Source organism: Dysidea avara, chromosome 9 (assembly GCF_963678975.1).
Source record: "Dysidea avara chromosome 9, odDysAvar1.4, whole genome shotgun sequence".
Classification (NCBI taxonomy): domain Eukaryota; kingdom Metazoa; phylum Porifera; class Demospongiae; order Dictyoceratida; family Dysideidae; genus Dysidea; species Dysidea avara.
Genome location: NC_089280.1, coordinates 25,442,049 through 25,465,935, shown reverse-complemented (window position 1 = coordinate 25,465,935; position 23,887 = coordinate 25,442,049). Strand labels below are relative to the sequence as shown.

General features: G+C 36.6%; 5 protein-coding genes across 13 annotated transcripts in view; 4 read left to right on the top strand and 1 right to left on the bottom strand.

Moving 5' to 3' along the window:
- Positions 1-23,887, bottom strand: part of LOC136266147 (protein SCAI-like) — a 77,137-nt gene that overhangs the window by 26,378 nt on the left and 26,872 nt on the right. The window lies entirely within an intron of this gene.
- On the top strand, positions 238-5,536 carry LOC136266140 (class II receptor tyrosine kinase-like). 5 transcript variants are annotated; one of them, XM_066061115.1, is made up of 7 exons: positions 238-337; positions 386-991; positions 1,204-1,296; positions 1,339-1,722; positions 1,787-4,269; positions 4,879-4,972; positions 5,066-5,536. In XM_066061115.1, exons 1-5 carry the CDS (start codon positions 247-249, stop codon positions 3,367-3,369), a joined length of 2,757 nt encoding a protein of 918 aa, XP_065917187.1. In that variant the 5' UTR covers positions 238-246; the 3' UTR covers positions 3,370-4,269; positions 4,879-4,972; positions 5,066-5,536. The 5 variants fall into 5 exon arrangements, with proteins under 5 accessions (XP_065917187.1, XP_065917186.1, XP_065917184.1 ...); XM_066061114.1 differs by having other exon boundaries at positions 4,325-4,972; XM_066061112.1 differs by having other exon boundaries at positions 1,787-4,456.
- Positions 5,676-9,760, top strand: LOC136266141 (class II receptor tyrosine kinase-like). 4 transcript variants are annotated; one of them, XM_066061118.1, is made up of 6 exons: positions 5,676-6,783; positions 6,843-7,451; positions 7,575-7,643; positions 7,704-7,943; positions 8,019-8,093; positions 8,139-9,760. In XM_066061118.1, the coding sequence occupies exons 1-6, from the start codon at positions 6,693-6,695 to the stop codon at positions 9,713-9,715; spliced, it is 2,661 nt and encodes an 886-aa protein (XP_065917190.1). In that variant the 5' UTR covers positions 5,676-6,692; the 3' UTR covers positions 9,716-9,760. The 4 variants fall into 4 exon arrangements, with proteins under 4 accessions (XP_065917190.1, XP_065917191.1, XP_065917189.1 ...); XM_066061119.1 differs by having other exon boundaries at positions 6,883-7,451; positions 7,704-8,093; XM_066061117.1 differs by having other exon boundaries at positions 7,704-8,093.
- On the top strand, positions 10,884-16,494 carry LOC136266138 (uncharacterized). The gene is made up of 4 exons (XM_066061106.1): positions 10,884-10,965; positions 11,023-11,634; positions 11,693-12,307; positions 14,962-16,494. The coding sequence occupies exons 1-4, from the start codon at positions 10,887-10,889 to the stop codon at positions 16,479-16,481; spliced, it is 2,826 nt and encodes a 941-aa protein (XP_065917178.1). The 5' UTR covers positions 10,884-10,886; the 3' UTR covers positions 16,482-16,494.
- On the top strand, positions 17,890-20,864 carry LOC136266667 (class II receptor tyrosine kinase-like). 2 transcript variants are annotated; one of them, XM_066061667.1, is made up of 4 exons: positions 17,890-18,013; positions 18,066-18,677; positions 18,741-19,166; positions 19,216-20,864. In XM_066061667.1, exons 1-4 carry the CDS (start codon positions 17,932-17,934, stop codon positions 20,790-20,792), a joined length of 2,697 nt encoding a protein of 898 aa, XP_065917739.1. In that variant the 5' UTR covers positions 17,890-17,931; the 3' UTR covers positions 20,793-20,864. The 2 variants fall into 2 exon arrangements, with proteins under 2 accessions (XP_065917739.1, XP_065917738.1); XM_066061666.1 differs by having other exon boundaries at positions 18,738-19,166.

Here is a 23,887-nt window from a genome sequence, read left to right as displayed (position 1 = left end):
CTTGTGAGCTATCATTTGTCACCTAGATGGTGACAGGTTGATCTAATTTGTTGATCAGATATATTTTATACCTATTGTGTTACTAGTAACGAACCACAGAGACTAAATAATGGGATGCAAAGGCCACAAAAGGTAGCCATTATATTATTATTCCTTTGAAGTGGAAATCATAGAAATGTTTGAATAGGCTTGTGCAATACATCACAGTACTACAAATACACAGATTGGAGTAGTAAGAGTCAGTTGATGTGTACAATGGCCAATAAAGTAGCTCTACTTGCTGTTTTGCTAACATTATTTGTGACATCAGAATTAACTCGGGGACGATTAATTGAAGGTAATACTATACTTTTAGTGTTACTAGGCTACATCAGTACATTGATAGGAATAGCAAGACCAGCTGGGTATGTTAGCTTTCCTCCCAGTACTTATGATGAAGGATCCTATGAGGTAACACACGGTATTGGGAAATGCAACACTAGAGTAGCACGTGTTGGTAATCATACTAAAGATGTAATTATTTGTCCTTATGGCGAACTGTTACTGGATGGTCAGATACAAACTAACCTACGAGGTGCCATAAATGCTAACCGTATCCGTTTTTTCTACACATGGGAAGAAAGAACTATTCCAGCGATGGAAGCATTTGTCACTCTACAATTTCCTGGTGAAGCAATCACCCCTACCAAGATAGTGATGTATTATTTAGATATGTTGAAAGTAAGAGCACATGAGCCAAGGTCTATTACACTATTCTCATCAACTACTGAGAGTATTTATCCTGAAGATGAAATTCAGGTTGATGAAATGATTACTGAAATAAGCTCTGGGATAAGTGCTCAAAATGGTGACTATGCATACAAAAAGTATGAGATACAAATCCCTGAAAATAGACGGGTGGCTATGAATTATGCTCGTATTTCAATGGAGTATGAAGAAATGAAATGGATATTCATTAGTGAAATAGAGGTCTACCATTTGCTCCAACCAAGTAAGTACCTTGTAAACTGTTTTTATTTAATTAAAAAGTCTTAAAGTAGCGCTGGAGCTGTCTACAGGGAATAGGGAGGGGAAGTAAGGGTAGGGGGTCTGTTCTTGTTGCTCTACCACCATCTGTAGAACCCCAATTTCGTATTCTCCCAACTGCCTCTTACTCCTGGATGGCCAAATTAACAAACATCTTTGCTCTGTTGTATTGCACAGTGCCTACAACAACAACTACTACTACTACTAATACATCAAGTTCTACTATAATAACTCAAGCAACAGCAATATCAAGTGAAAGCTCTTCATCAAGTGAGTCATATATAGTAACAACGTAAATGAAATCAGTTACAGTATTATACACAGTTGTAAGAACCACATCTGTAGTTTCAACTTCTACTGTTACATCAACAATATTGCTTTCCAGAACCTCTGTGGCATTTTCGACTCCTACTTTCACTTTTCCATCTTCCGATCCGTTTTTACTACAAGTAACCACATTACTGTCAGATATAACAATCAACTGCACTGTAACATCAGTAGGAGATCTATCTCAACTAACCACATCGTGGTCCCACAATGGAACCGGTATCTCAAACTCTGACAAGTATATAGTAAATGACAACCATCTAACAATAAGAAACTTTACACGTGTAGATGCAGGTGTGTACAGATGTACTGTATGCCATACATTTAGATGGAGTAGCAGTCGACAGTATTTCATCATCACAAATATAGGTTAGTGATAACGATAAAATTATGATATACGTACTTTTATACTGTAATCTCTGTATCATTTTAGATAACAGCAATATCCAAAGACCAGAAGAAAATGATTCATCAGGAGGTCCTCCAGTGGTAATTTTGGCAGCTGTTAGTGCAGTAGGAGCAGGTTTACTGTTTTGCACAATTTCACTAATTTGTGCAATAGTTTGTCTTCGAAGAAAGAAAAGAATAAAGGAGAAGAGAAAATACAATTATTGTAGGCAAAAATCCTCTAAGCTTGTGCATTCATATGAAAATACTAAAGAAAGGGTATTAACAGAAGGATGCAAACATTCAGCAGATAATGTATACTATGAGCAAATGAATATAAACAGCTTAAACAATGGTGATGTACAGGTTAAAGTATCAAATCCTCCAACTCTACCTCTGATTCCAACATTTTTTGGCAAGCCCAAATTAAATGAACTGCCAAAACCTGAACTACCGAAGCCAAACAATTCAGATGACTATGGCTTTCTTGATGAATACTACCAGAAAATAGAAATGATCCCTTCCTTTGTTGATAACAATGAAACATCCTTTGATGATATATATGACCTTACAGCCAATCCACATGTAACACAACCTCCTTATTCACCTCAAGATATATACTATGCGGCGTTTGATTACAATCAAAATCCTGACAAGCTTAACACTATCAGTAGTGGTTTAAGTATATGTGTTCCTATTTACAATGATGCCAGGCCACTAAAAAAGGATGAGGCACCAAACCTTTTTGAATGGAAGAATGTATGTGTTAAGGCGAAAGTTGGTGAGGGTCAATTTGGTGATGTCTTCCTTGCTGAAACAGTTGGAATTAATGTGGCTGAACTTGGATGCACTGAAACTAAAGCCACAAGAATTTTGGTTGCAATAAAAACTCTGAAAGGTGATTATTCTGCCAGCTTGAAACAACAGTTTGAAAAGGAAATCAAATTCATGACTCGACTTGACAATTCAAATGTCATTAGACTACTAGGAATATGCAGTAAAGGGACACCGTTCATTATGATGGAGTATATGAAGAATGGGGATCTTCACATGTTCCTTAGGAAGCACTATTATCCTACCATGGGACAGGACTCACCTGAAGCTGAAATACAGGTGGACATTCCTATCCTCCTGTATATAGCAATACAGATTGCTAATGGTATGAAATACCTTGCTTCTTATGGCTTCATCCACAGAGATCTAGCTGCGAGAAATTGCTTAGTAGGAGAAGAATACACGGTCAAAATTGCTGATTTTGGCATGACACAAAACTTGTATAATTCTTCATATTACGTCATGCAAGGAGTAGCTTTAGTGCCCATACGATGGATGGCTCCTGAAAGTTTCTTTGGAAGATTTTCAACAAAGACAGATGTGTGGTCATATGGTGTAACATTGTGGGAGATATTTACACTCTGTAGACAACAACCTTATGAAGAGATGAACAATGAAGCACTCATGTTTGATGTACAGAAAGAAGCCAACAGAACTCTTCTAAAGAGACCACCCATTGCTCCAGATGAAGTGTACAATACAATGAAGAGATGTTGGATACATGATCCAGTTGAGAGAATAGACTTCGAGTCAGTGTATGACATGTTACTTGATCATTACAAGTTAAACTACTAGTTCTTTTTACCTATTATCAATGTTTAAATGTTCACATTGTATCATATATCATTTTGATTGGCTGCCACTCTACTCTGCATGCTGTCTGACAATGCAAATCTGTAACTCAGAGCTTGTGCACTGTATAGCTACACTGGAACACTGGCATCCACATTCTGTATTCTAAACTTCATCATTTCTTTCAATATCAGTAACCAAACAACTACTTCAGCTCCCTCGAAGTGATGTAAATCGGCTTCATAAGTGAGTTCCTAAATAGAATACACACTGTTCTCAAGGATAGTGAGCTATTTTTCAATTACGATAGAACACATGTGATTCCCTAGGCACCTAGTCACTGTCTAGTCTGGAAATTTTTTCTGCATTCAACAGAGATTTGATGTCAAGAGTTAGATCCTCTGTTCAGATTTTCAGCTCTCTTGTGGGCCATAGACACGTGAATATATACACAGCACATATATGTATGACTTGGCTATGCGGACACAACTATACTGCATTGTTAGTGATAAACTTCCCAGTAGTGGAATAAACCTTACAAATCCAAAAGTGTACACGATTTAACTTATAAACTTACACATACATCTGATTGGGTATCATGGTATTTACAAAACTGCGAGTAGCTCACTAAATAGGGTGATCATTAAAATACAAAATGATAAAACCATACAATGAAAAAATGTGCATGCACGCATGACTAGTAACAAGAGTAAATAACAGTAAACAAGAGTAGTCTGTGATAAATGATTGCGTGAATAACACAAATATTTCCGTTTAAGTACATAGTAACTGATAGCCATCAATCATATGATAAGAAAGTTCACACCAAAAGATGCAGGTTTATACAGGTGTACCAAACTGGATGGAGTGACAGCTGAAAGTATTTCATTAGTGCAAACCAAGGTAATTGCAAGTGTCTATGGTAATACACAGTTGAACCACTCCAAGATTTCTGCAGTACAGCACAAAAGTTTAATAAGGAAAACTTTTGACAGACTACAGACCTTCAGCACTTGGTGCTATAAAGCCTTAATAAATAAGGAGTTATATTGCTGCTGCTGGAATAACTGGAAAGAACTCTGTGCTAGAAGTGTGGTATTGTATTGATTCCTTTTGTATTTTAGTTACTGTATTCCCTTGGTTAAATGCCGTACCTTCAAGCACTTGAGTGGTGCCACAATCAATTTTGAAAATAAGATCTTCTTAAACATCATTTTCAAGCATCAAGCAGTGGTCGAGTTTGAATAGTCACTACATTGAGTATTTTTTTGAACTAAGGTAACAAATGCCACAGTGTTTAACCAAGTAAATATGGTATATAACTGTAGTTACTGGTGAATAGAAAATTTGATAGTTTATACCTGACAGGTAGCTTTTCATGTTAGCTAAACCATAAAATAGGATTAGATACATACATTTTATGGAATCCAAGTTTTGCCCTTATACAAACAATACTACAAAGATATAGAATTGCAAGTAATAAGTTTGATTACATTCTCCACTTGTGTTTAGCACTAACTGAATCACCATGATACCACAACAGCTTCTGTGTGTGTGCTCTTCATTGGTATCATCAACATAGAAGAGATCAATGCAGCCCAATAAGGTAAAAAATAGAAAATTTGATACAAAGTTATGTAACACAAGTTTGTGATGTGTCAGAGTTTCATACACTACATCTCTGACTGAATTATAATAGAGTATATGAAGAATGGGGACCCGCACACATTCCTCAGGAAGCACTACCATCCAACCACTGGAAAAGACATCACTACAGCTGAAATGCGTACAAGTGGACATTCCTATCCTCCTGTATATAGCACTATACAGATAGCTAATGGTATGACTTCATATATAGGGTTCTGGTTGCATGAAATTGCTTAAAGATTATGTTGTTAAAGTAACTGACTTTGGCATGGTACAGAACTTGTACAACTCTTCAAATTTTCTTATGCGAGGAACAACTTTAGTTCCCATATGATGGATGGCTGCCGAAAGTTTCTTTGGAAGGTTCTCAACAAAGACAGATGCGTGGACATATGGTGTTACATTGTGGGAAACATTTACACACTGTAGAACAATTTTATGTGAATTCTACCCCATGAAAATTTACATTCTGAGATGCTATCTGGGGGCAATTTTCTCTGACGCCCTTGATAAATACTGCACACGCACAGAATATTTGTACAAAAATAAATTTATCTACTATAATACAGTTTGGTACACTTAAAAGTGCAAAAAATTGGTCCATAGCTGACAATGTGGTTAAAGATGTACAATTAAAGTTTGTACCATATTAGCAACAATGACAATGGAGATACATTATTGTGTGTACGTAGATAGAAGAAAACCTTCTCCATAGGTAGGCAAATGTAATATGCTATCCAACCAAGCCCAAATCACCAGTTGAATATAAACACAATACACCAAAATCACATCAACTCTAAACTTGGTCATGCTAATCAAAAACTGAAACAAGCCCTACAGTGAGCAGCTTTTATATACACCATAAACGTAGGTCAGTAATAAGGTATCAGCACCCCCCATATTGTGAAACAATAACTACTGGCATAACCATACAAGTCAAAGCTACATAGCACACTACATTCCTGTTGGTGGACTATAGAGATTACACAGTTATCAATCTACATGTTACATAATACTATCTAGGTGAGATGGAGCAAAATAGTTCACTGAATGAACAATTTAGCTGGCAACATTGACAATATGGTTTAGGCATTTCAAATTTTTTTCTAGTTAAAAAATTTTTTTTTGAAATGGTTATATCAGATATGTATGCTTGAAAAGTAGTTTTGGTCAGATTACTTGTGCCGATGTACATGAGATAGTTGGAATACTTTAGAATAAACAAAATCTCCGTGGACGCAGCAGTAAGCAAACACAGGTATAATGTATGCATCTTCATAAACTGAATAGTCAGAGATAGTTTGTTCTATTTCACATAGTAAGCCTACACAAAATCACATGTGACCAAGAACTAGGTAGAGGCAAAGTGAAATAACTTTATGGCTACCTGTGAGTAGCCATTTGTCACTAGGAAGTTGTAAATGGTGACAGGGTGCCCGCATGTGATTAATGTAATTAGTTAATTGAGTGTAGGTATTTTATACCTATTGTGTTACTAGCAACCAACCACAGAGACTAAACATTGGGATGCAGAGCTCACAAAAGGATTCCATTAAGTAATTCTATATAGCATTCCTCTGAAGTGGCATAACCATAGCAATGCATGAATAGGCTTGGCCAGTACATCATAGTGCTGCAAATATACAAATTCATGCAAGTGGAGTAGTAAGAATCAGTTGATGTGTACAATGGCCAATAAAGTAGCTCTACTTGCTGTTTTGCTAACATTTATTGTGACATCAGAATTAACTCTGGGACAATTAACTGAAGGTAAAGTAACTACTACTTGTTTACTGTCAGCATATAGCATACATAAACTATATTGATAGGGATAGTTAGACCAGCTAGGTATGTCAGCTTTCCTCCTAGTACTTATGATGACAGAGGTTATGATGTAACACACAGTATTGGTAACTGCAACACTAGTGTAGAGCGTGTTGATAATCGTGATGAAGATGTAATCATTTGTCCTTATGGCGAACTGTTACTGGACAGTCAGACACAAATTAACCTACAAGGTGCAACTATAACTGATAATCATATACGCTTTTTCTACACATGGGATGACAACTCTGTCCCAAGAATGGAAGCATTTGTTACTCTGCAGTTTCCTGGTGAAGCAATCACCCCCACCAGAATAGTGGTATATTTTTTAAATCTGATGGACCTAAGAGCACGTGAACCAAGAGATATTACACTTTTTTCATCAACTACTGAGAGTATTTATCCTGAAGATGAAATTCAGGTTGATAAAGTGATCACTGAAATAAGTTCAGGGTTAACTGCTCAAGATGAAGACTATGTATACAAAAAATATGAAATACGAATCCCTGAAAACAGACGAGTGTCTATGAATTATGCTCGTCTTTCAATGGACTTTGAAGGAATGAATTGGATGTTTATTAGTGAAATAGAAGTCTATCATTTGTTCCAACCAAGTAAGTAATGCAAAAGCTGCCTATAGTAGTGCATCAATTTCATATACTATCCTGGATCTCTGGGTGGCTCCCTAAGTAATGTAATGACACACAAATTTTAATGCTTTCTCTTACATTGCACAGTGCCTACAACAACAACTACTGCTACTACTATTACATCAAGTACTACCACAATACCATCTTCATTAATTAGTGAGTCATATATATGTAATATATAGATAAAATTTAAACTAGCCACACTATTATACGCAGTTGTTGAAAATTCAAGAACCACATCTGTAGTTTCAACTTCTACTTTTACATCAACAACTACAGCAATATTCCTATCCAGCACTCACATGACATTCCCAACTCCTACTTTCACTTTTCCATCTGCCAATCTATTTTTACTACATGTAACCACATTACTGTCAGATATAACAATCAATTGTACTGTTATGTCAAAAGGAGATCTATCTCAGCTAATCACATCATGGTCCCACAATGGAACCAGTATCTTTAACTCTGATAAATATATAGTATCTGACAACCATCTAACAATAAGAAACTTTACACATATAGATGCAGGTGTATACAGGTGTACTGTACAACATCCAGTAGGATGGAACGGCAGTCGACAGTATTCTATTATTGTAAATACAGGTTAGTTATTCATAATTACAAAATTACGATACATTTACCTTATAGACAACAATATTACAAAACCTGGAGAGGGAAATGATTCATCAGAAGGTCCTCCAATAATAATTTTGGCAGCTGTTGGTGCAGTGGGAGTAGGTTTATTGGTTTGTGCAATTTTAATAATTTGTGCAATAGTGTGTCTTAGAAGAAGGAAGAGAATGAAGGAGAAAAGAAAATACAACTATCATAAGCAAAAATCCTCTAAGCTTGTGCATTCATATGAAAATACTAAAGAAAGGGTATTAACAGAAGGATGCAAACATTCAGCAGATAATGTCTACTATGAGCAAATGAATATAAACAGCTTAAACAATGGTGATGTACAGGTTAAAGTATCAAATCCTCCAACTTTACCTCTGATTCCAACATTCTTTGGCAAGCCCAAGTTAAATGAACTGCCAAAACCTGAACTACCAAAGCCAAACAATTCAGATGACTACGGCTTCCTTGATGAATACCAGAAAATAGAAATAATTCCTTCCTCTGTTGATGACAATGAAACATCCTTTGATATTTATGATCTCACAGTCAATCCACGTGTAACACAACCTCCTTATTCCCCTCAAGATATATACTGTGCAGCATTTGATTACAATCAAAATCCTGACAAGGGTAACACCAACAGCAGTAGCTTCAGTATATGTGTTCCTATTTACGATGATGCCAGGCCACTAAAACAGAATGAGGCACCAAACCTTTTTGAATGGAAGAACATATGTGTCATGGCGAAAGTTGGTGAGGGTCAATTTGGTGATGTCTTCCTTGCTGAAACAGTCGGAATTAATGTGACTAAACTTGGATGCATTGAAACTAAAGCCACAAGAATTTTGGTTGCAATAAAAACTCTGAAAGGCGATTATTCTGCCAGCTTGAAACAACAGTTTGAAAAGGAAATTAAATTCATGGCTCGACTTGACAATGCAAATGTCATTAGACTACTTGGAATATGCAACAAAGGGACACCGTTCATTATGATGGAGTATATGAAGAATGGGGATTTACACATGTTCCTCAGGAAGCACTATTATCCTACCAATGGAAAGGATTTTCCTGAAGCTGAAATACAGGTGGACATTTCAATTCTCCTGTATATAGCACTACAGATTGCTAATGGTATGAGATACCTTGCTTCATATGGCTTCATACATAGAGATCTTGCTGCAAGAAACTGTTTAGTAGGAGAAGACTATATTGTTAAAATCGCCGATTTTGGCATGACACAAGATTTGTATAATTCTTCATATTTTGTTATGCGAGGAGTAGCACTAGTTCCCATAAGATGGATGGCTCCTGAAAGTTTCTTTGGAAGATTTTCAACAAAGACAGATGTGTGGTCATATGGTGTAACATTGTGGGAGATATTTACACTCTGTAGACAACAACCTTATGAAGAGATGAACGATGAAGCACTTATCTTTGATGTACAGAAAGGAGCCAACAGAACTCTTCTAAAGAGACCATCCATTGCTCCAGATGAAGTGTACAATGCAATGAAGAGATGTTGGATACACAATCCAGTTGAGAGAATAGGCTTTGAGTCAGTATATGATATGTTACTTGACTATTATATGTTAAACTACTAGTCTTTACTTATTGGTGAATTGTATAATGCTTAAAAGTAAAAAAAAAACAAAAAACAAACATTACATATAAAATAATAATCAAGCAGATTGAATGCAGGCACATATATACATATAAAATTTCACGAAAAGTAAAACAAATCGTAGTAATATAAGGAATGGGATCCTACAGTATACTGCAAAAATGCTTAATTCGTTCCTACTCCAGAACTCAACAATCTCCAAGATGTACGTTCCTTTTATCTGCTCTGCTGTTGACTGACATCGTAAAACAACAACTAAGAGTTAAAAAATTTGTGCACATAGTTTAGGCTACACTGGTACTGTATGCAGTAACTCTTTTTAATGCACACCTTTTACTAACCTTCATTGATTTCTTCATTACAAGTAACCGTATTACAATTACTTTAGCTGTCCCAAAAGTGTGGATTTATATACGAGTTATTAATACTGACTTTAGGGTAGTGTGTTCTTTTCAATTGTCATAAAATATCTGTGGGTCCTTAGGATAAGTGGTCTGACCACCTGCATAGTCTGGGAGTTTCTGCATTCAACAGAAATTCAGTATCAAGACTTGGTTTCTGTTATACAGGTTTTCAGCTCCATTGTGGGTCCACTAACAAAGAGACACATGAATAGTGCACACAAGTAATTAATAGCACAATATGTGGGCACAGCCTATCTATAGTGCATTATTGGTGAGCCTTAGCGAGTCTCCCTCTGGCAGTGTTTGCTTCAACTGTACGTCTGACCCGTCCAACTGTTCCCAAAAGTTTACGTAACGAAGATGACAAAGCCTTACACTAAGGCTTGATGCTGATGCTGTTTAGCATCTGTCCAGTTAGTGATACTTCCCAGTGGTGAAATAAACCTTGAAAACATAGACAATTGTCCGAACATGATCAAACTGATAAAATTCCACACAACAAACTTACAACTGATCAGGTATCACGGTATTTACTAAATCTGTGGACAACTCACTAAATAAGGTGGTCATCAGATAAATCAGGTATTCTTATAAACAAAGTGATAAAACCATAGAATGAAAAGATGTGCATGCAAGCATGACTAGTAAGCATTGCTAACATTCAATGTCACGAACAAATGCACCACGTATATATATATATATATATATATAAAAACGTGACCGCTATGATCATTTAATTGTGAAGTGATGGCAAGTAAAGGTGTTCAATTTGTTTGGTTGGTAATACTTTTGAAAATTAACACTAATGCTGGGCAGCTAATGGAAGGTACAGTACTGTGCATAGAGTAACTAAGTATGATAAATTGATTGTGCACATATGTAGGAAAAGCTGAACCAGCTTATTATGTCAGCCTTCCTCCAAGTACTTTTAATGAAGATTCATACACTGTATCTCACAGTATGGGAAATTGTACCTCACGTGATGTGATGGTCAACTCTGTTATTGAAAATGTAGTCATTTGTCCTTATGGTGAGTTATTGCTGGATGGTATAACAGAAACAAATTTCGAAGACAACATCACCGACAGTGATATACAACATTTCTATACATGGGAAGAGCCGTCCTTTCCACTGAATGAGGCATTTGTTACTCTGCTGTTTCCAGCTACTGCCATTACACCTACCAAGGTAGTAGTGTATTGTTTAGAGTTGCGAGGTTTACATGTACGTAAGCCAAAAGGTATTAAACTGTACTCTTCCACTACTGAGCGTATTTTTCCTAATGATGAAATTCAAAATGTTGATGATAATGTTGACATTATCACTAAGCAAGGGACAACTGCTGATAACGATGAGTACTTTTACAGAAGATTTGATTTAATAATTCCTCAAGGCAACCAAGTCTCTTTGAATTATTTACGGATTTCACTTGATTTTGAAGGAATGAACTGGATGTTTATTAGTGAAGTAGAAGTCTACCACATGTTTAAACTGTGTAAGTTAAGCATAAAAAGATGTCCTAAAGGTTTGCATTATTGTGTTTTACGTTACAGTAACTACAACAATGCAGGCTATTACATCAAGTGCTCCATCAGGTATTTCATCTACACTTCCATCAGTTTCATCATCTTCAGTACCTATTTCTGTGGCATCCTTGACAACAACATTTTTGTTGACATCATCATCAGCATCTGTACCTGTTACCATGACAACTTCGGTATCTGTAACAACTACAGATGTGGTGACTACATCTTTCGCACCCTCTTCCATGACAACTTCAGTACTGGCACCAGCCACATTTCTAATCACACCGTCTGCTGTTATATCACCTACCACAATATCAACTATGGCAGCAAGTACTCCTACAACATTTTCAACTCCAATTTTTGTTTTTCCCACCGTCAATCCTTTTCAACTACACTTGATAAAAACACCAGTAGATGTAATGATCAATTGTACTGTCGCATGGGAAGGAGATGTATCTCAATTGACCATATCATGGTCCTATAACGAAGTCAATATCTCCACTTCAGAAAAGTACATAGTAACTGACAGCCACCTTATGATAAGAGAGTTTACAACAAAAGATGTGGGTCTATATAGGTGCACTGTTCAACTTCAATCTGGTTGGAGCGACAGCCGAAAGTATTTTATCAGTGCAAACCAAGGTAATGAGTACAGTGCAAACACTGTAAAATTAAGGGTATTGATTGTGACCAGCACATTCTTTGTATTCCGCTTTATTGTTTCACTGCCATCCATAGTAACAAGGGAGTGGACTGCCAAAGTTTCAATGTTTTATGATGCATTAACGTATAGTGTTTTTCTATATTTTTTCGTGTGCACAAAAAGAATGTCATTTCAACACCAAAATGATGTCAGTAAAGTTAATCTCTACTGCGTTGTATATAAGTGTCTGTACCTTGGACACAAAACAAATATTTGCCTACTATCCATGAACAGGCAATTCCATGGTGTATAGATTTTATTAATTCAAGCTTACTTTTGCTGCATATCAAAGTGATTAAAATGTGCATAATTTTTTATGCAGTATGCATACTTTTACTCAGTTTATTTCAATACGCTTTTACAGCAAAATAAAAAATGGTCACTTTTTGCTCAGCCAGTCACAAATTTATCTTTATAGAAAGGTACCTTTATGCATGTAAGAGCTTATATATGTGTGTGTGTGACCAAGTCTAAGAAAACCGGTCTTATCGCCTATTTAAAAGTATCGAGAAATGCCGGTTTTAAGTATTTGATGTGTTGTAGCTTGCCAATGGTTGAAGCTATGTATACCAAATTTTACACACTTTACGCCAATTCCTTACCTTCCAGAGCATCCACTGTGCAAGTAGCCAACAACTAAGTTTCCGTCATTTTAGATTTGACTGTATCAGGCGAGCTCCAAAAGGGGAGGGAGGCAGGGGCCCAGAAGGAGGGCAAGAGGCTGTTCAAAAATTAAAAAGGTAGGCATAGGGATGAATTCAGGTCTCAAAACTGGCTAAAATGAAAGGAAATTCACGGCAGAGGTATTTATTCAACACCACGGAGCTGTACAACCACATACAGCCATCCCCAGGCTGACCAGAGCTCCATTAAGGCCCCACACCGCACATACGGATTGCCACTGGGCTTGGGAAAAGCAGCCAGCAAAACCAGACCACTCAAATCTAGCTGATTTTGATTAGAGGAGTACTGATATACCGATACATATCGTATCGGTGGCCGATATAGAAATTTCTACTACTACTACTAATAATAATAATGCTTTACAGAATAGTAATTCTGAGGGTCTACCAGTGACCTACACTGATAGCCTAACATACATAGCCTAACGTACTATATCGGTGGGAGCCAATATTACTGCTAAAAACTGATACGATACACTGATATAGAACTGAACTATCTTGAGGACACTGTCCAATGATCAAGCCATGTTATAAACCCTAACATTTAGCTAACAAGGGTGGGAAACAGTAGTTATCTTCCTTGTCTAAAAGCAGTACGTTACACGGAAGCCATCTAAGTGCATGCATAATCACTAGTACTATTATGTTGTCACAAAGCTTACCAATCATACAACAAACACTCATAGTGGTGAGCCTGGGGAAACAGCAATAAGATGAACCAAGAGCACAGCATAAAACAACCAGCCATCTCTGCAAGCCATTAAAATGCGGAGTAATCCAGACTAATCTTGGCAGGGGCATGTATTAAAATATTTGTGGGTGTCTTATAGTCTGAGCTGTCAATAGAGGCCACACCACCACAGGTAACCAAGCATAGCAAATAATCTTAAGACTGTCTTCAGCAGTTAAAAATAAAGTTGAACATGGCGTCTAATACTAGACACTAACTATTAAGAATTATATAAATATGAAAAGTTGGGTATTTATGAGTCCCCTATCTCTGGTCAACTGATTATGCTTACACTACGGCTGAAACAAATAAATTATTTTGAACATGTTATTTTGCTTGAAATCATGTATTTTGATTTCTAAATACTAGTAATTCTTTATTTAAAATCCACGGTAGAGTTACCTTTTTCTATAAGAATAATTACAAATACACACTTAACCATGCTACTAATTTTCCAAAATATTAGTCACGAATAACAAAATATGCTGCAATTAGTGCTAAAAACTAGTTGCTTTGTGTTTGAATACTTAGTAAGGTACTCTTAGTACCGTATAGTGAGTTACATAGGGGAGAAAATTTTTGCAATTTCATGGATTAGTAGCCATCGGTGAAAATTTCCCCATTGAAATATGCAGCTCGGTCAAAATGGCATTGTTTAACGCATAAAAGATTCAGAAGAAGCAAAAACTTTCCCCCATGAAATTTGAATGCTAGTCATCCCCCCTCGAAAATATCCCACTATACAATATTCAGATACTATATATATCCATATTAAAGCTGGAATGCCAGATCCTAAATTAAGGTTAGGGGTGCTGCCTTAATTTAGGTTGGCCATGTACAAGATTAGGCTTAATTTGTAGAACAGGGCTTACCACAACTTATGAAACCCATGACTTGTTACAAGGATGTCAATAGCAGCTGCTACAAAGAGCAACAACTGGTTCACAAGTAGATTATTGCCTGGGCGTCTGTGCGGATACATACGATACCAGTAAATGCTATTATTAACTCTTGGTACAACCAAGCTACTATTAAAAAAAATGTATATAACATCTGTATTTTTCTCTGTGATTGTGCATGCATGAATTAGAATGCTTCCACTGCAATAACAATAACAAGAGTATAGTATCTAGTAGTGTTATTGCAAAAACATTAACAGTATGTCTGTTTTCTTACTAAGGTGTTGCACAAGTATCAGGTGATTCATCGAGTGGTCCACCCATACTGATAATAGCTGCAGCTGCTGGTGGAGGAGTTTGCTTACTCTTTTGCATATTTACAATTGTTTGTTGTATAGTTTGCCTTCGGCTAAGGAAAACAGTTAAAGCAAGAGATACATTTGATATGGACACACTTACTTCACTTCAGTCTAGTAATATTGCAAGTAAAATACTAAATGAACCCCGCAAGCAATCAATAGATAATATATACGAACAAATAAATCCACTGCATAATGACAAACAAGGTAATTCTGCAGTGTTACAAAGGCAATCTACAATAGGTGAACTACCCAAACCTCAGTTACCAAATGTGAAAACTGACAATGAAGAGACCTATGGTTTTCTTGATGATTATGTAATAATGAACAAAGCAGTCTGTCCACCATTTTCCCTGACTAACGATGATGAGACACTGTTTAATATATATGACCACACTAGCCATTGGAGTACTCCCCAGTCACGCCATGAAATATACAGTGAAATAATTGATAATCCCGAAGAAATTATGAACGATGAAGAAAACAATGATTTTAGCATGCGTTTTCCTATCTATGACGACCCCAGACCACTGGCTGAGAATGAGGCACCCAAAATGATAGAGTGGCACAATATTAGTATACTAACAAATATTGGTGAAGGACAATTTGGTGACGTCTTTCTTGCTGAGACTATTGGCATTGATGCAGTAGAACTTGGATGTACAGATACTAAAGCCACAAGAGTTTTGGTTGCTATTAAAACTTTAAAAGGAAACTATTCTGCCACTTTAAAGCAACAGTTTGAAAAAGAAATCAAATTCATGGCCCGACTCAGTAATACCAATGCCATTAAGCTCCTTGGAATATGCAACAAAGGGACGCCTTTTATCATGATGGAGTATATGAAGAATGGGAATCTACTACAGTTCCTCAGAAAGCACTACCATCCTAAGATTGGAAAAGACACCACTACAGCTGAAATACAAGTGGACATTCCTATCCTCCTGTATATGGCACTGCAGATTGCTAATGGTATGAGATACCTTGCTTCTTATGGCTTCATTCACAGAGACCTTGCTGCACGAAATTGCTTAGTTGGGGAAGATTACAAAGTCAAAATAGCTGATTTTGGCATGACACAGGATTTGTATAACTCTTCATATTTTGTTATGCAAGGGTCAGCCCTAGTCCCCATAAGATGGATGGCTCCTGAAAGTTTCTTCGGAAAATTCTCAATGAAGACAGATGTGTGGTCATACGGTGTAACACTGTGGGAAATATTTACACTATGTCGACAACAACCATATGAAGAGATGAGTGACGAAGTACTCCTCCAAGATGTACAGAAAGAATGTAAAAGAACTCTCCTAAAGAGACCACCCATTGCCCCAGATGAGGCTTATAGTATAATGAAACAATGCTGGATCTATAACCCAAGTCAAAGGCCTGATTTTGACTTGATATATGAACAACTATTTACATTTTACATGAACATCCAATAACTACTCTTTAACAATATATGTACAATTTGTTTATGTACAAAATGCATCATTATGCAGTATAAGTAAAGTTGCTTTGATTTGTCCAGTATTGAGGGAAAAAAAAGATAGAGTGAGTGAGTGAGAGAGATATCCACAATCTAAACGTTGTCTTATTAGTTACCGTATGCCTGGAAATTTTCACGCTACATACGTAAGTTTCACAGTTTTCATGGTTAGTAAAGCTACAGTGAAATTTTATCACATAAAAATTTATGTGTGTCCTCGTGAAATTTTATCACGTGAAAATTTACGTGTGTCCTACAAACTTCAACTAACCTTACAAATAAATTAGTGTGGCTCCTGGTGTGCGATACTGTTTGTAGGCATATGTGGACATCACCTATGCTTGCAAACAGTATAACACATTCCCGATATTAAAGTAGGTGTGGCTCATGAAAGAAGCTGGCCTACTGCAAGACTAGAATATACCTCACACAGAGATTGCCGCTACAGTACTACTTGATTCAGGTACACTTTAGCAATCTGTATGATGCTTGAAGTAAAAACCAATCCAGACTCTCTGTAGCTGTGTGGTTGAGAACAAAAATCTTCGAATCGAGCAACAGTGATCTGTGAAATTTGAAACATGAAAATCCTGGGCTAAGAGGCATCCATGAAATTTAAAATGCAAAAATCCTGACAAAGCACATAACTGTGAAATATACACACCACAAAAATTTCCGGGTATACGATAGTAAATACACATAAAGGAATGCCAAGTTTCACTGATAATTGATCAAAAAGACCATAAGCATCCAGGTATCTTTTGGAAGACACTCAAGTACAAAATCATAACATTAGTATGAGTAAGGGAACACACTGTCTTCTCCATGTAAAAACATGTATAAAAAGTCACCATTCTAACATTACTGAAGTGAAACTTTCATATAACGGACACTTTGGGGCCAGCTGATTTTGATGAATACAATTTACTGTTAAGAGGACATTGTCCTTTCTGGGGACAAAACTGTATTGGAGAGGTCTATATATACATAGGGACTTCAGAGACTGTCCTTTATACAGGGGTTAACTGTGGTATACAGTGGAAAGATTCCACCGTACTGCTTATCTTGTACAGGTACAGCATAATAGGCAGCCATACCATTTATAAATTGATAAGTTTTCTCATTGAAATAAGTTTGTAGCTATGGATGCATAAGTGAGATAAGATACCTGTAGCTTCACACGTCTGACTACTAACCAAGTTTCCATACAAAAAAACCAAACTTGTTATTGATTTACTAGTAATCTAGTAACAAAGTAGCCTATTAGTAACTTGATATATTAACTGTTAAAACCATACAGTAAAATTGAAGCACAGACGCATGACTGAGAGCATCACTCAAACTGCAGCCAAATGTACAAATACTGTACAAATAACAGCTGGAAGAATCATTTAGCTTTAGATGAAATGATGGACAGCAAAAGGACTCATTTAGTTTTCATAGTCATACTGGTTACAGTCAAAATCATTCTGGGACAACTAACAGAAGGTACAGTACTGCAAATATTAGAAATTACAGTAACTAGTACATATGATCTTAGAAAAAGCCAAACCAGTTGGATATGTTAGTTTTCTTCCGAGTAATTATGATGAGGATACCTACAATATAGTTCATAGCATTGGTAAATGTAACCCTAGTGTAGAGGTGGTTGATGGTGACCGCAATGAAGATGTTATCATTTGTCCAAATGGAGAGCTATTACTAGATGGTGCAACTGAAACCAACTTGGAGGATGATGTCACTGACAGTGATATACGGGTTTTCTACACGTGGAAAGAGAGATCTATTCCATTAAAAGATGCATTTATTACTCTACAGTTTCCAAGTGAACCAATTACACCCACCAAGGTAGTGGTATACTACTTAGAGTTACGAGGATTGAAAGTGCGTGAGCCAAGAGCTATTAGACTATACTCATCAACCACTGAAAGGATTTTCCCTGATGATGAAATTCGTGATCTTGATGACAGTGTATTCACCATCAACACAGGAATAACTGCTCAGGATGATCAGTACGAATACAGAAGATACAATTTGATAATTCCTGAAAACAGACAAGTGTCTTTGAATTATTTACGCATTTCACTAGCCTTTGAACGAGGAAGCTGGGTGTTCATCAGCGAAGTAGAAGTATACCACTTGTCTCAGGCATGTAAGTGAAATATAATGTACATTTGCACCGGCTTATTTTATGTTGTTCTACTCTGTACAGCAGCACATACAACAACAACTTCAGCAACAACAGCAACAGCAGTAATAACACCAACAGCAGCAGTAACAGCAACAGAAACAACAGTACCAACCACATCAGTAACTGTGACTGCTAGTATTCCTTACACAACAGTACCTACTCCAACCTTTATTTTTCCAATTGTTAATCCTCACCTGCTACATGTTACAGACCTGTTATCAGACCTAACAATCAACTGTACTGTTATGTTAGATGGTGATACATCTCGACTGACAATACTATGGTTTTACAATGGAACAACCCTTTCTAGCAATGAAAAATATAAAGTAACCGACAATCGCCTCACAATAAGCTATTTTATACCAGAAGATGTGGGTGTATACACTTGTACAGTACAACACCCATCTGGGTGGAATAGCAGCCGACAATATTTTATCAGTACAAGTCAAGGTAAAAACCATAAAAGAATTGTAACAGCATATTCACATTGTTATTACAGATGATGATGAACAACCTGGAAAAGACAATAGCTCTACAAGTAATTCACCAATACCTATTGTGGTTGCAGTTGCTGGTGGAGGCGTGGGATTGATCCTCTGTGTAATTTTAATAACATGTGGGACAGTCTACTTTTATCAAAGAAGGAAACAGACAAATGACAAGCCTGAACCTTACCTTGTCACACAAAAATCTTTGCCCCCATCACAGCCTTATGATTATATTATTCATACTACACCATCTACGGAGCACAAAGGTTTAACAGACAATGGGTATGAAGATATGAGCATAACTAGTGCAACGATAAAAGGTAAACCACAAAACAAGACATCCATCCCTCCAACTCTACCTAAGCTTCCAGAATGTTTTAAAATTGTTGAACTACTAAAACCTCAGCTACCACAGTTTACAACTGATGATAATGATGTTTATGGCATTCTTGGTGAGTATATAAAAATGAACACATCTTTAAGTCCTTCATTATCCTCTACTAATGAAATATTCTTTAATTTATATGAGGATATTGCCAGTCCGTACATATCACCAATCCCACAATCATCTCAGAACATCTACGATGAAATACTTGATTGCAGTCAAAGTACTAAAGATATAACCCACAATGATTACAGCAAATTGAGTATGTGTGTTCCTATCTATGATGAGCCTAAACCTCTGGCTAAACATGACGCACCAAAATTTGTAGAGTGGTGCAATGTCAATGTAATAGCTAACATTGGTGAGGGACAGTTTGGAGATGTCTTTCTTGCTGAAACTATTGATGTTGATGTGACTGAACTCAACGCTGAAGCCTGTGGTATTTTAGTTGCTATCAAAATTTTGAAAGCGAATCATACTATGGGTTTGAAACAGCAGTTTGAAAAAGAAATTAAATTCATGGCTCGACTTGATAATACTAACATCATTAAGCTCCTTGGAATATGCAATAAAGGGACGCCATTTATCATGATGGAATACATGAAGAATGGTGACTTATATATGTTCCTCAGAAAGCACTACCATGCTGAAATTGGAAAAGATATTGCTGCAGCTGAAATACAAGTGGACATTCCTATCCTTCTGTATATAGCACTACAGGTTGCTAATGGTATGAGATATCTTGCCTCTCTTGGTTTTATTCACAGAGATCTTGCTGCAAGAAATTGCTTAGTTGGAGAGGACTACGTTATTAAAGTAGCTGATTTTGGCATGGTCCAAAAAAATTACTACAACACGGCATATTTTGCAATGCAGGGGAAAGTTTTAGTCCCAATAAGATGGTTGGCTTCTGAAAGTTTTTCTGGTAAGTTTTCCACAAAGACAGATGTGTGGTCATATGGTGTCACACTGTGGGAGATATTCACACTCTGTCGGCACCAACCATATGAAAAAATGACTCATGAAGAACTTGTCCGCGATGTACGAAAAGGCCCAAACAGAATTCTTTTAAGGAGACCATCCATTGCACCAGATGAAGTGCATAACACAATGAAACAATGCTGGAACTATGACCCAAACCAAAGACCTGATTTTGAGTCAGTGTATGACCAACTGTTTGCCTACTACACACAAACACAGTGAAAACATTATGTACAAATACCAGCTAGCATCCATATTGTATTGTGATGTCAGTATTTTAAAAAGATTACTGTTGCTTAGGTAAACGTTACAAATCAAAAGGACATATGTAACATGTGTACATCACTTCACAGCAAACTTAATAATTATTATAATATAACTTCACATACCTCGAATTTCCTGGAATGTAAGTTTTGTCATAACCATGGGGAAGTACAGCACAAAATAAGCGTCAAAAGAATTTATGCTAATTGCATACTTAGAATTTTTAAATTATAAAAAGTAATGTCTAAATGGGTGTTGGAGTATTGCCACTGCCTCTTGGTGGCAGCTTATTCTCCATTTAGTACCTTACACACTTTATTACGTGACAAAGATCCCAATTGACCATGTCAAACTGTTGGAGTTGAATGGTGTTGATTACATAGCAAAGTTAGCATAAGGTCAGTTTCCAATGGTACTTTTAAAAAGCAATATCTTCTTTGCCATGAATGACTTCTGGGATGGTCAGTCAGAGTAACGATTTTTCAGTGTCTGAGACTTTAATCCACATGCTATCTCCAACTGGTCTTCTTTGTTATTAAAGAAACATGAGTATCAAATGGTGTGCATATATGACCAGCACTTTTGAGAAGTAAAGAACACATTTTTCACATCCCTACCACTGGAAGTTTGGCTCATGGGGGCCACTGTATTATTTTTACAAATATAGGATAGTTTGATTCATAGAGTTTCACCTATGATGAATCTGGTAAAGTGGAATTTCACTTGATGGGTTAAAGGATTTAATAGTATGTTTCATTATAGGCCTAACCATGATTGTTTATATGTATTGGAGGTTTAATTGATTGATCTATAAAAAATCACTGAACATATTAAAATTGTACTCTAGCCACTACATGGTTCATGTAGGTAGGTATGTTACACAGCCAGTTGTAAAGGAAGGCACTTTAGATGCTAGGAGTTAAAAGTGAGGGCTGTTCATTGAGTATGACTACGGCTACAAAGTCTTGACTGATGTGTATCAAATAGACACTGGCAATCCTACCTATGTAGGCAACAATTCAGAAACAGTTTCTTGTTAGTTGCAAGGACAAATGTATGTGGGAAACGATGACCTCAAAGTACTTTGCAACTCTTGGCCAAAGCATGAACGGAACATTACAGGATATAATTTGTATTGCATCTTCTCTTCTTTGACAAATAAACAGCAAGAGAACTATGCATGTCAAGTGTGACCAATTTGCCATAAGTACAACTTGGTATACCTACACATGTCTGAGGAATCAAGAGTATAATTGCATAACACAGGCATGGAGGTTTACACTTCTCATTACAAGATCTCAACTCCACAAATATATACCTCATCACCTATACCTAAGACAATAGCTGTTGCATAGTATTGGGTTTGCCCAGCATCTTGCAGGTCATATGTACCTCTTTATGTTGGAGTTGTACAAAGACTTTACTTTACCTTATGTGCCTAACTGCCAGCTATCTATCACCCAACACTTAGCACAAAACTTAGAGAAAGCAAAAGGTATAATCTGACCCGAAGAGCGTTTGATCTATAAAAATTTACCTTTTATCGTTGTGGCTTCACGTTTGTTAGTCACCTACATCAACTATACAAAGTAACACCATGGCAAATTATGAGATTATAACGTGTATGTTATAATTGAAGGCATGCATAGCTAAAACCCTACTAAAAGGAGCTTTTACTCAAACTAAGTAGTCACATAGATAAAAAGCAGTAGATCCAGAAGTTTTCAAAGGAAACTTGGCTGCTAGATGTCAAAGCATATGATTGTTAAACAAGAATAAGTCAATAAATGAATAGCCAGTGGCAGATAGACACATGAACAGTCAGACAGGAATTTAGAGCTTCATGTGAGACAAAAACCAAGATTTCATGCAAAAAGCATACGTAATTAGTAGAGATAGTGGTTTAAAGAAATCAACTTATTATAGCTTCCTGCTGAACTAAGGCAATGAGCTTTAGTCTTCCACGGACTCTCCTTGCATTTAAACTACTACATGCTAATTGAGGTGAGTTTAAGCCTCACACTGGCAGCATTCACTTCAACCATCAGTATGACTGTCAAATTTCTGAAAGTTTACCCAACAAACATTGGAAAGCCCACACTGTACAGTAGTCCATTCAATGGTTGGTATGACCCCCACATTCCTGAAAGCTTATGTAACAAACACGGAAGCCCCACGCTGTCAATAGTTAATTAACTGTCTGTATAATCATCAGTTCATTTAACAAACACCGATAACCACAGTTGATTCAACAGTGTTTATACTATGATTACTAGAGGTGTACCGATACATATCGTATCGGTACACCTCTAATGATTACTATTCTTTAAGCATTATAAAACCAAACAAACAGTTAGCCACAAATCAAATTGGGTGATTGTGAACCAATTCCACCAAAGTCATTAAATCAAGACTGGTTGACCAAAATTTCCTGCAGAAGAGAAAGAGCCTCTCACACATTGTATGGCAGAATGTAACAGGGAGAAGGACGCTACCCCATCACAGCAGCATACAGTTCAGAACATTTATCAGACAACAAGGAAGCCAAGCTTTGCACAGGATTCATCAGCCATCTCTTCTGCCGTAGACAATAATATTAAAGCCATGTGAATATAGCAAACAACATAGAGTGAAGATTCTAGAAAAGAGAAGCTCACTTAAAAGAAGAGTGTGCAACAAACTAAGAGAAACCAATGATATTAAAAAAAAAGTTAGAGCAGTTTGAGTACTTGAAAATTTTTGCTGATTTCACAGTTTTGGGTGTTATCAGCAAAAATTTCACCCTTAAAATATTTAGACCTCCATATAGTCTAATACATTTTGGGAGTGTTTGCAAATCCGTGAAAAATTTATTTTTAGCAACATTGCTCAACCTCGAAATATTTGCCCCTCAAACTATATGGTAGTAAAAGAGAGTTAATATTTGTTAGGTCAAAATATGAAACTGTTTATAGTGTGTTTGCTGACTGCAAAAGACACTTCTACAAACTATTCTGGGTAGAAGTAACCAGAGCCAGGTCACAACCAGGTATGTGATTGTGAATATCACTTTT

Bases quoted from the DNA above. Each gene is read 5' to 3' on its own strand.
- LOC136266140 (XM_066061115.1), top strand. From the start codon at position 247: ATGTGTACAATGGCCAATAAAGTAGCTCTACTTGCTGTTTTGCTAACA. The intron at 338-385 runs GTAATACTATAC...GTACATTGATAG, and splicing joins TCGGGGACGATTAATTGAAG to GAATAGCAAGACCAGCTGGG. The intron at 1,297-1,338 runs GTGAGTCATATA...AATCAGTTACAG, and splicing joins AAGTGAAAGCTCTTCATCAA to TATTATACACAGTTGTAAGA.
- LOC136266141 (XM_066061117.1), top strand. From the start codon at position 6,693: ATGTGTACAATGGCCAATAAAGTAGCTCTACTTGCTGTTTTGCTAACA. The intron at 7,452-7,574 runs GTAAGTAATGCA...TACATTGCACAG, and splicing joins CTATCATTTGTTCCAACCAA to TGCCTACAACAACAACTACT. The intron at 8,094-8,138 runs GTTAGTTATTCA...TTTACCTTATAG, and splicing joins TTCTATTATTGTAAATACAG to ACAACAATATTACAAAACCT.
- LOC136266138 (XM_066061106.1), top strand. From the start codon at position 10,887: ATGGCAAGTAAAGGTGTTCAATTTGTTTGGTTGGTAATACTTTTGAAA. The intron at 11,635-11,692 runs GTAAGTTAAGCA...TTTACGTTACAG, and splicing joins CTACCACATGTTTAAACTGT to TAACTACAACAATGCAGGCT. The intron at 12,308-14,961 runs GTAATGAGTACA...TTTCTTACTAAG, and splicing joins TTTTATCAGTGCAAACCAAG to GTGTTGCACAAGTATCAGGT.
- LOC136266667 (XM_066061666.1), top strand. From the start codon at position 17,932: ATGATGGACAGCAAAAGGACTCATTTAGTTTTCATAGTCATACTGGTT. The intron at 18,014-18,065 runs GTACAGTACTGC...ATATGATCTTAG, and splicing joins TCTGGGACAACTAACAGAAG to AAAAAGCCAAACCAGTTGGA. The intron at 19,167-19,215 runs GTAAAAACCATA...TTGTTATTACAG, and splicing joins TTTTATCAGTACAAGTCAAG to ATGATGATGAACAACCTGGA.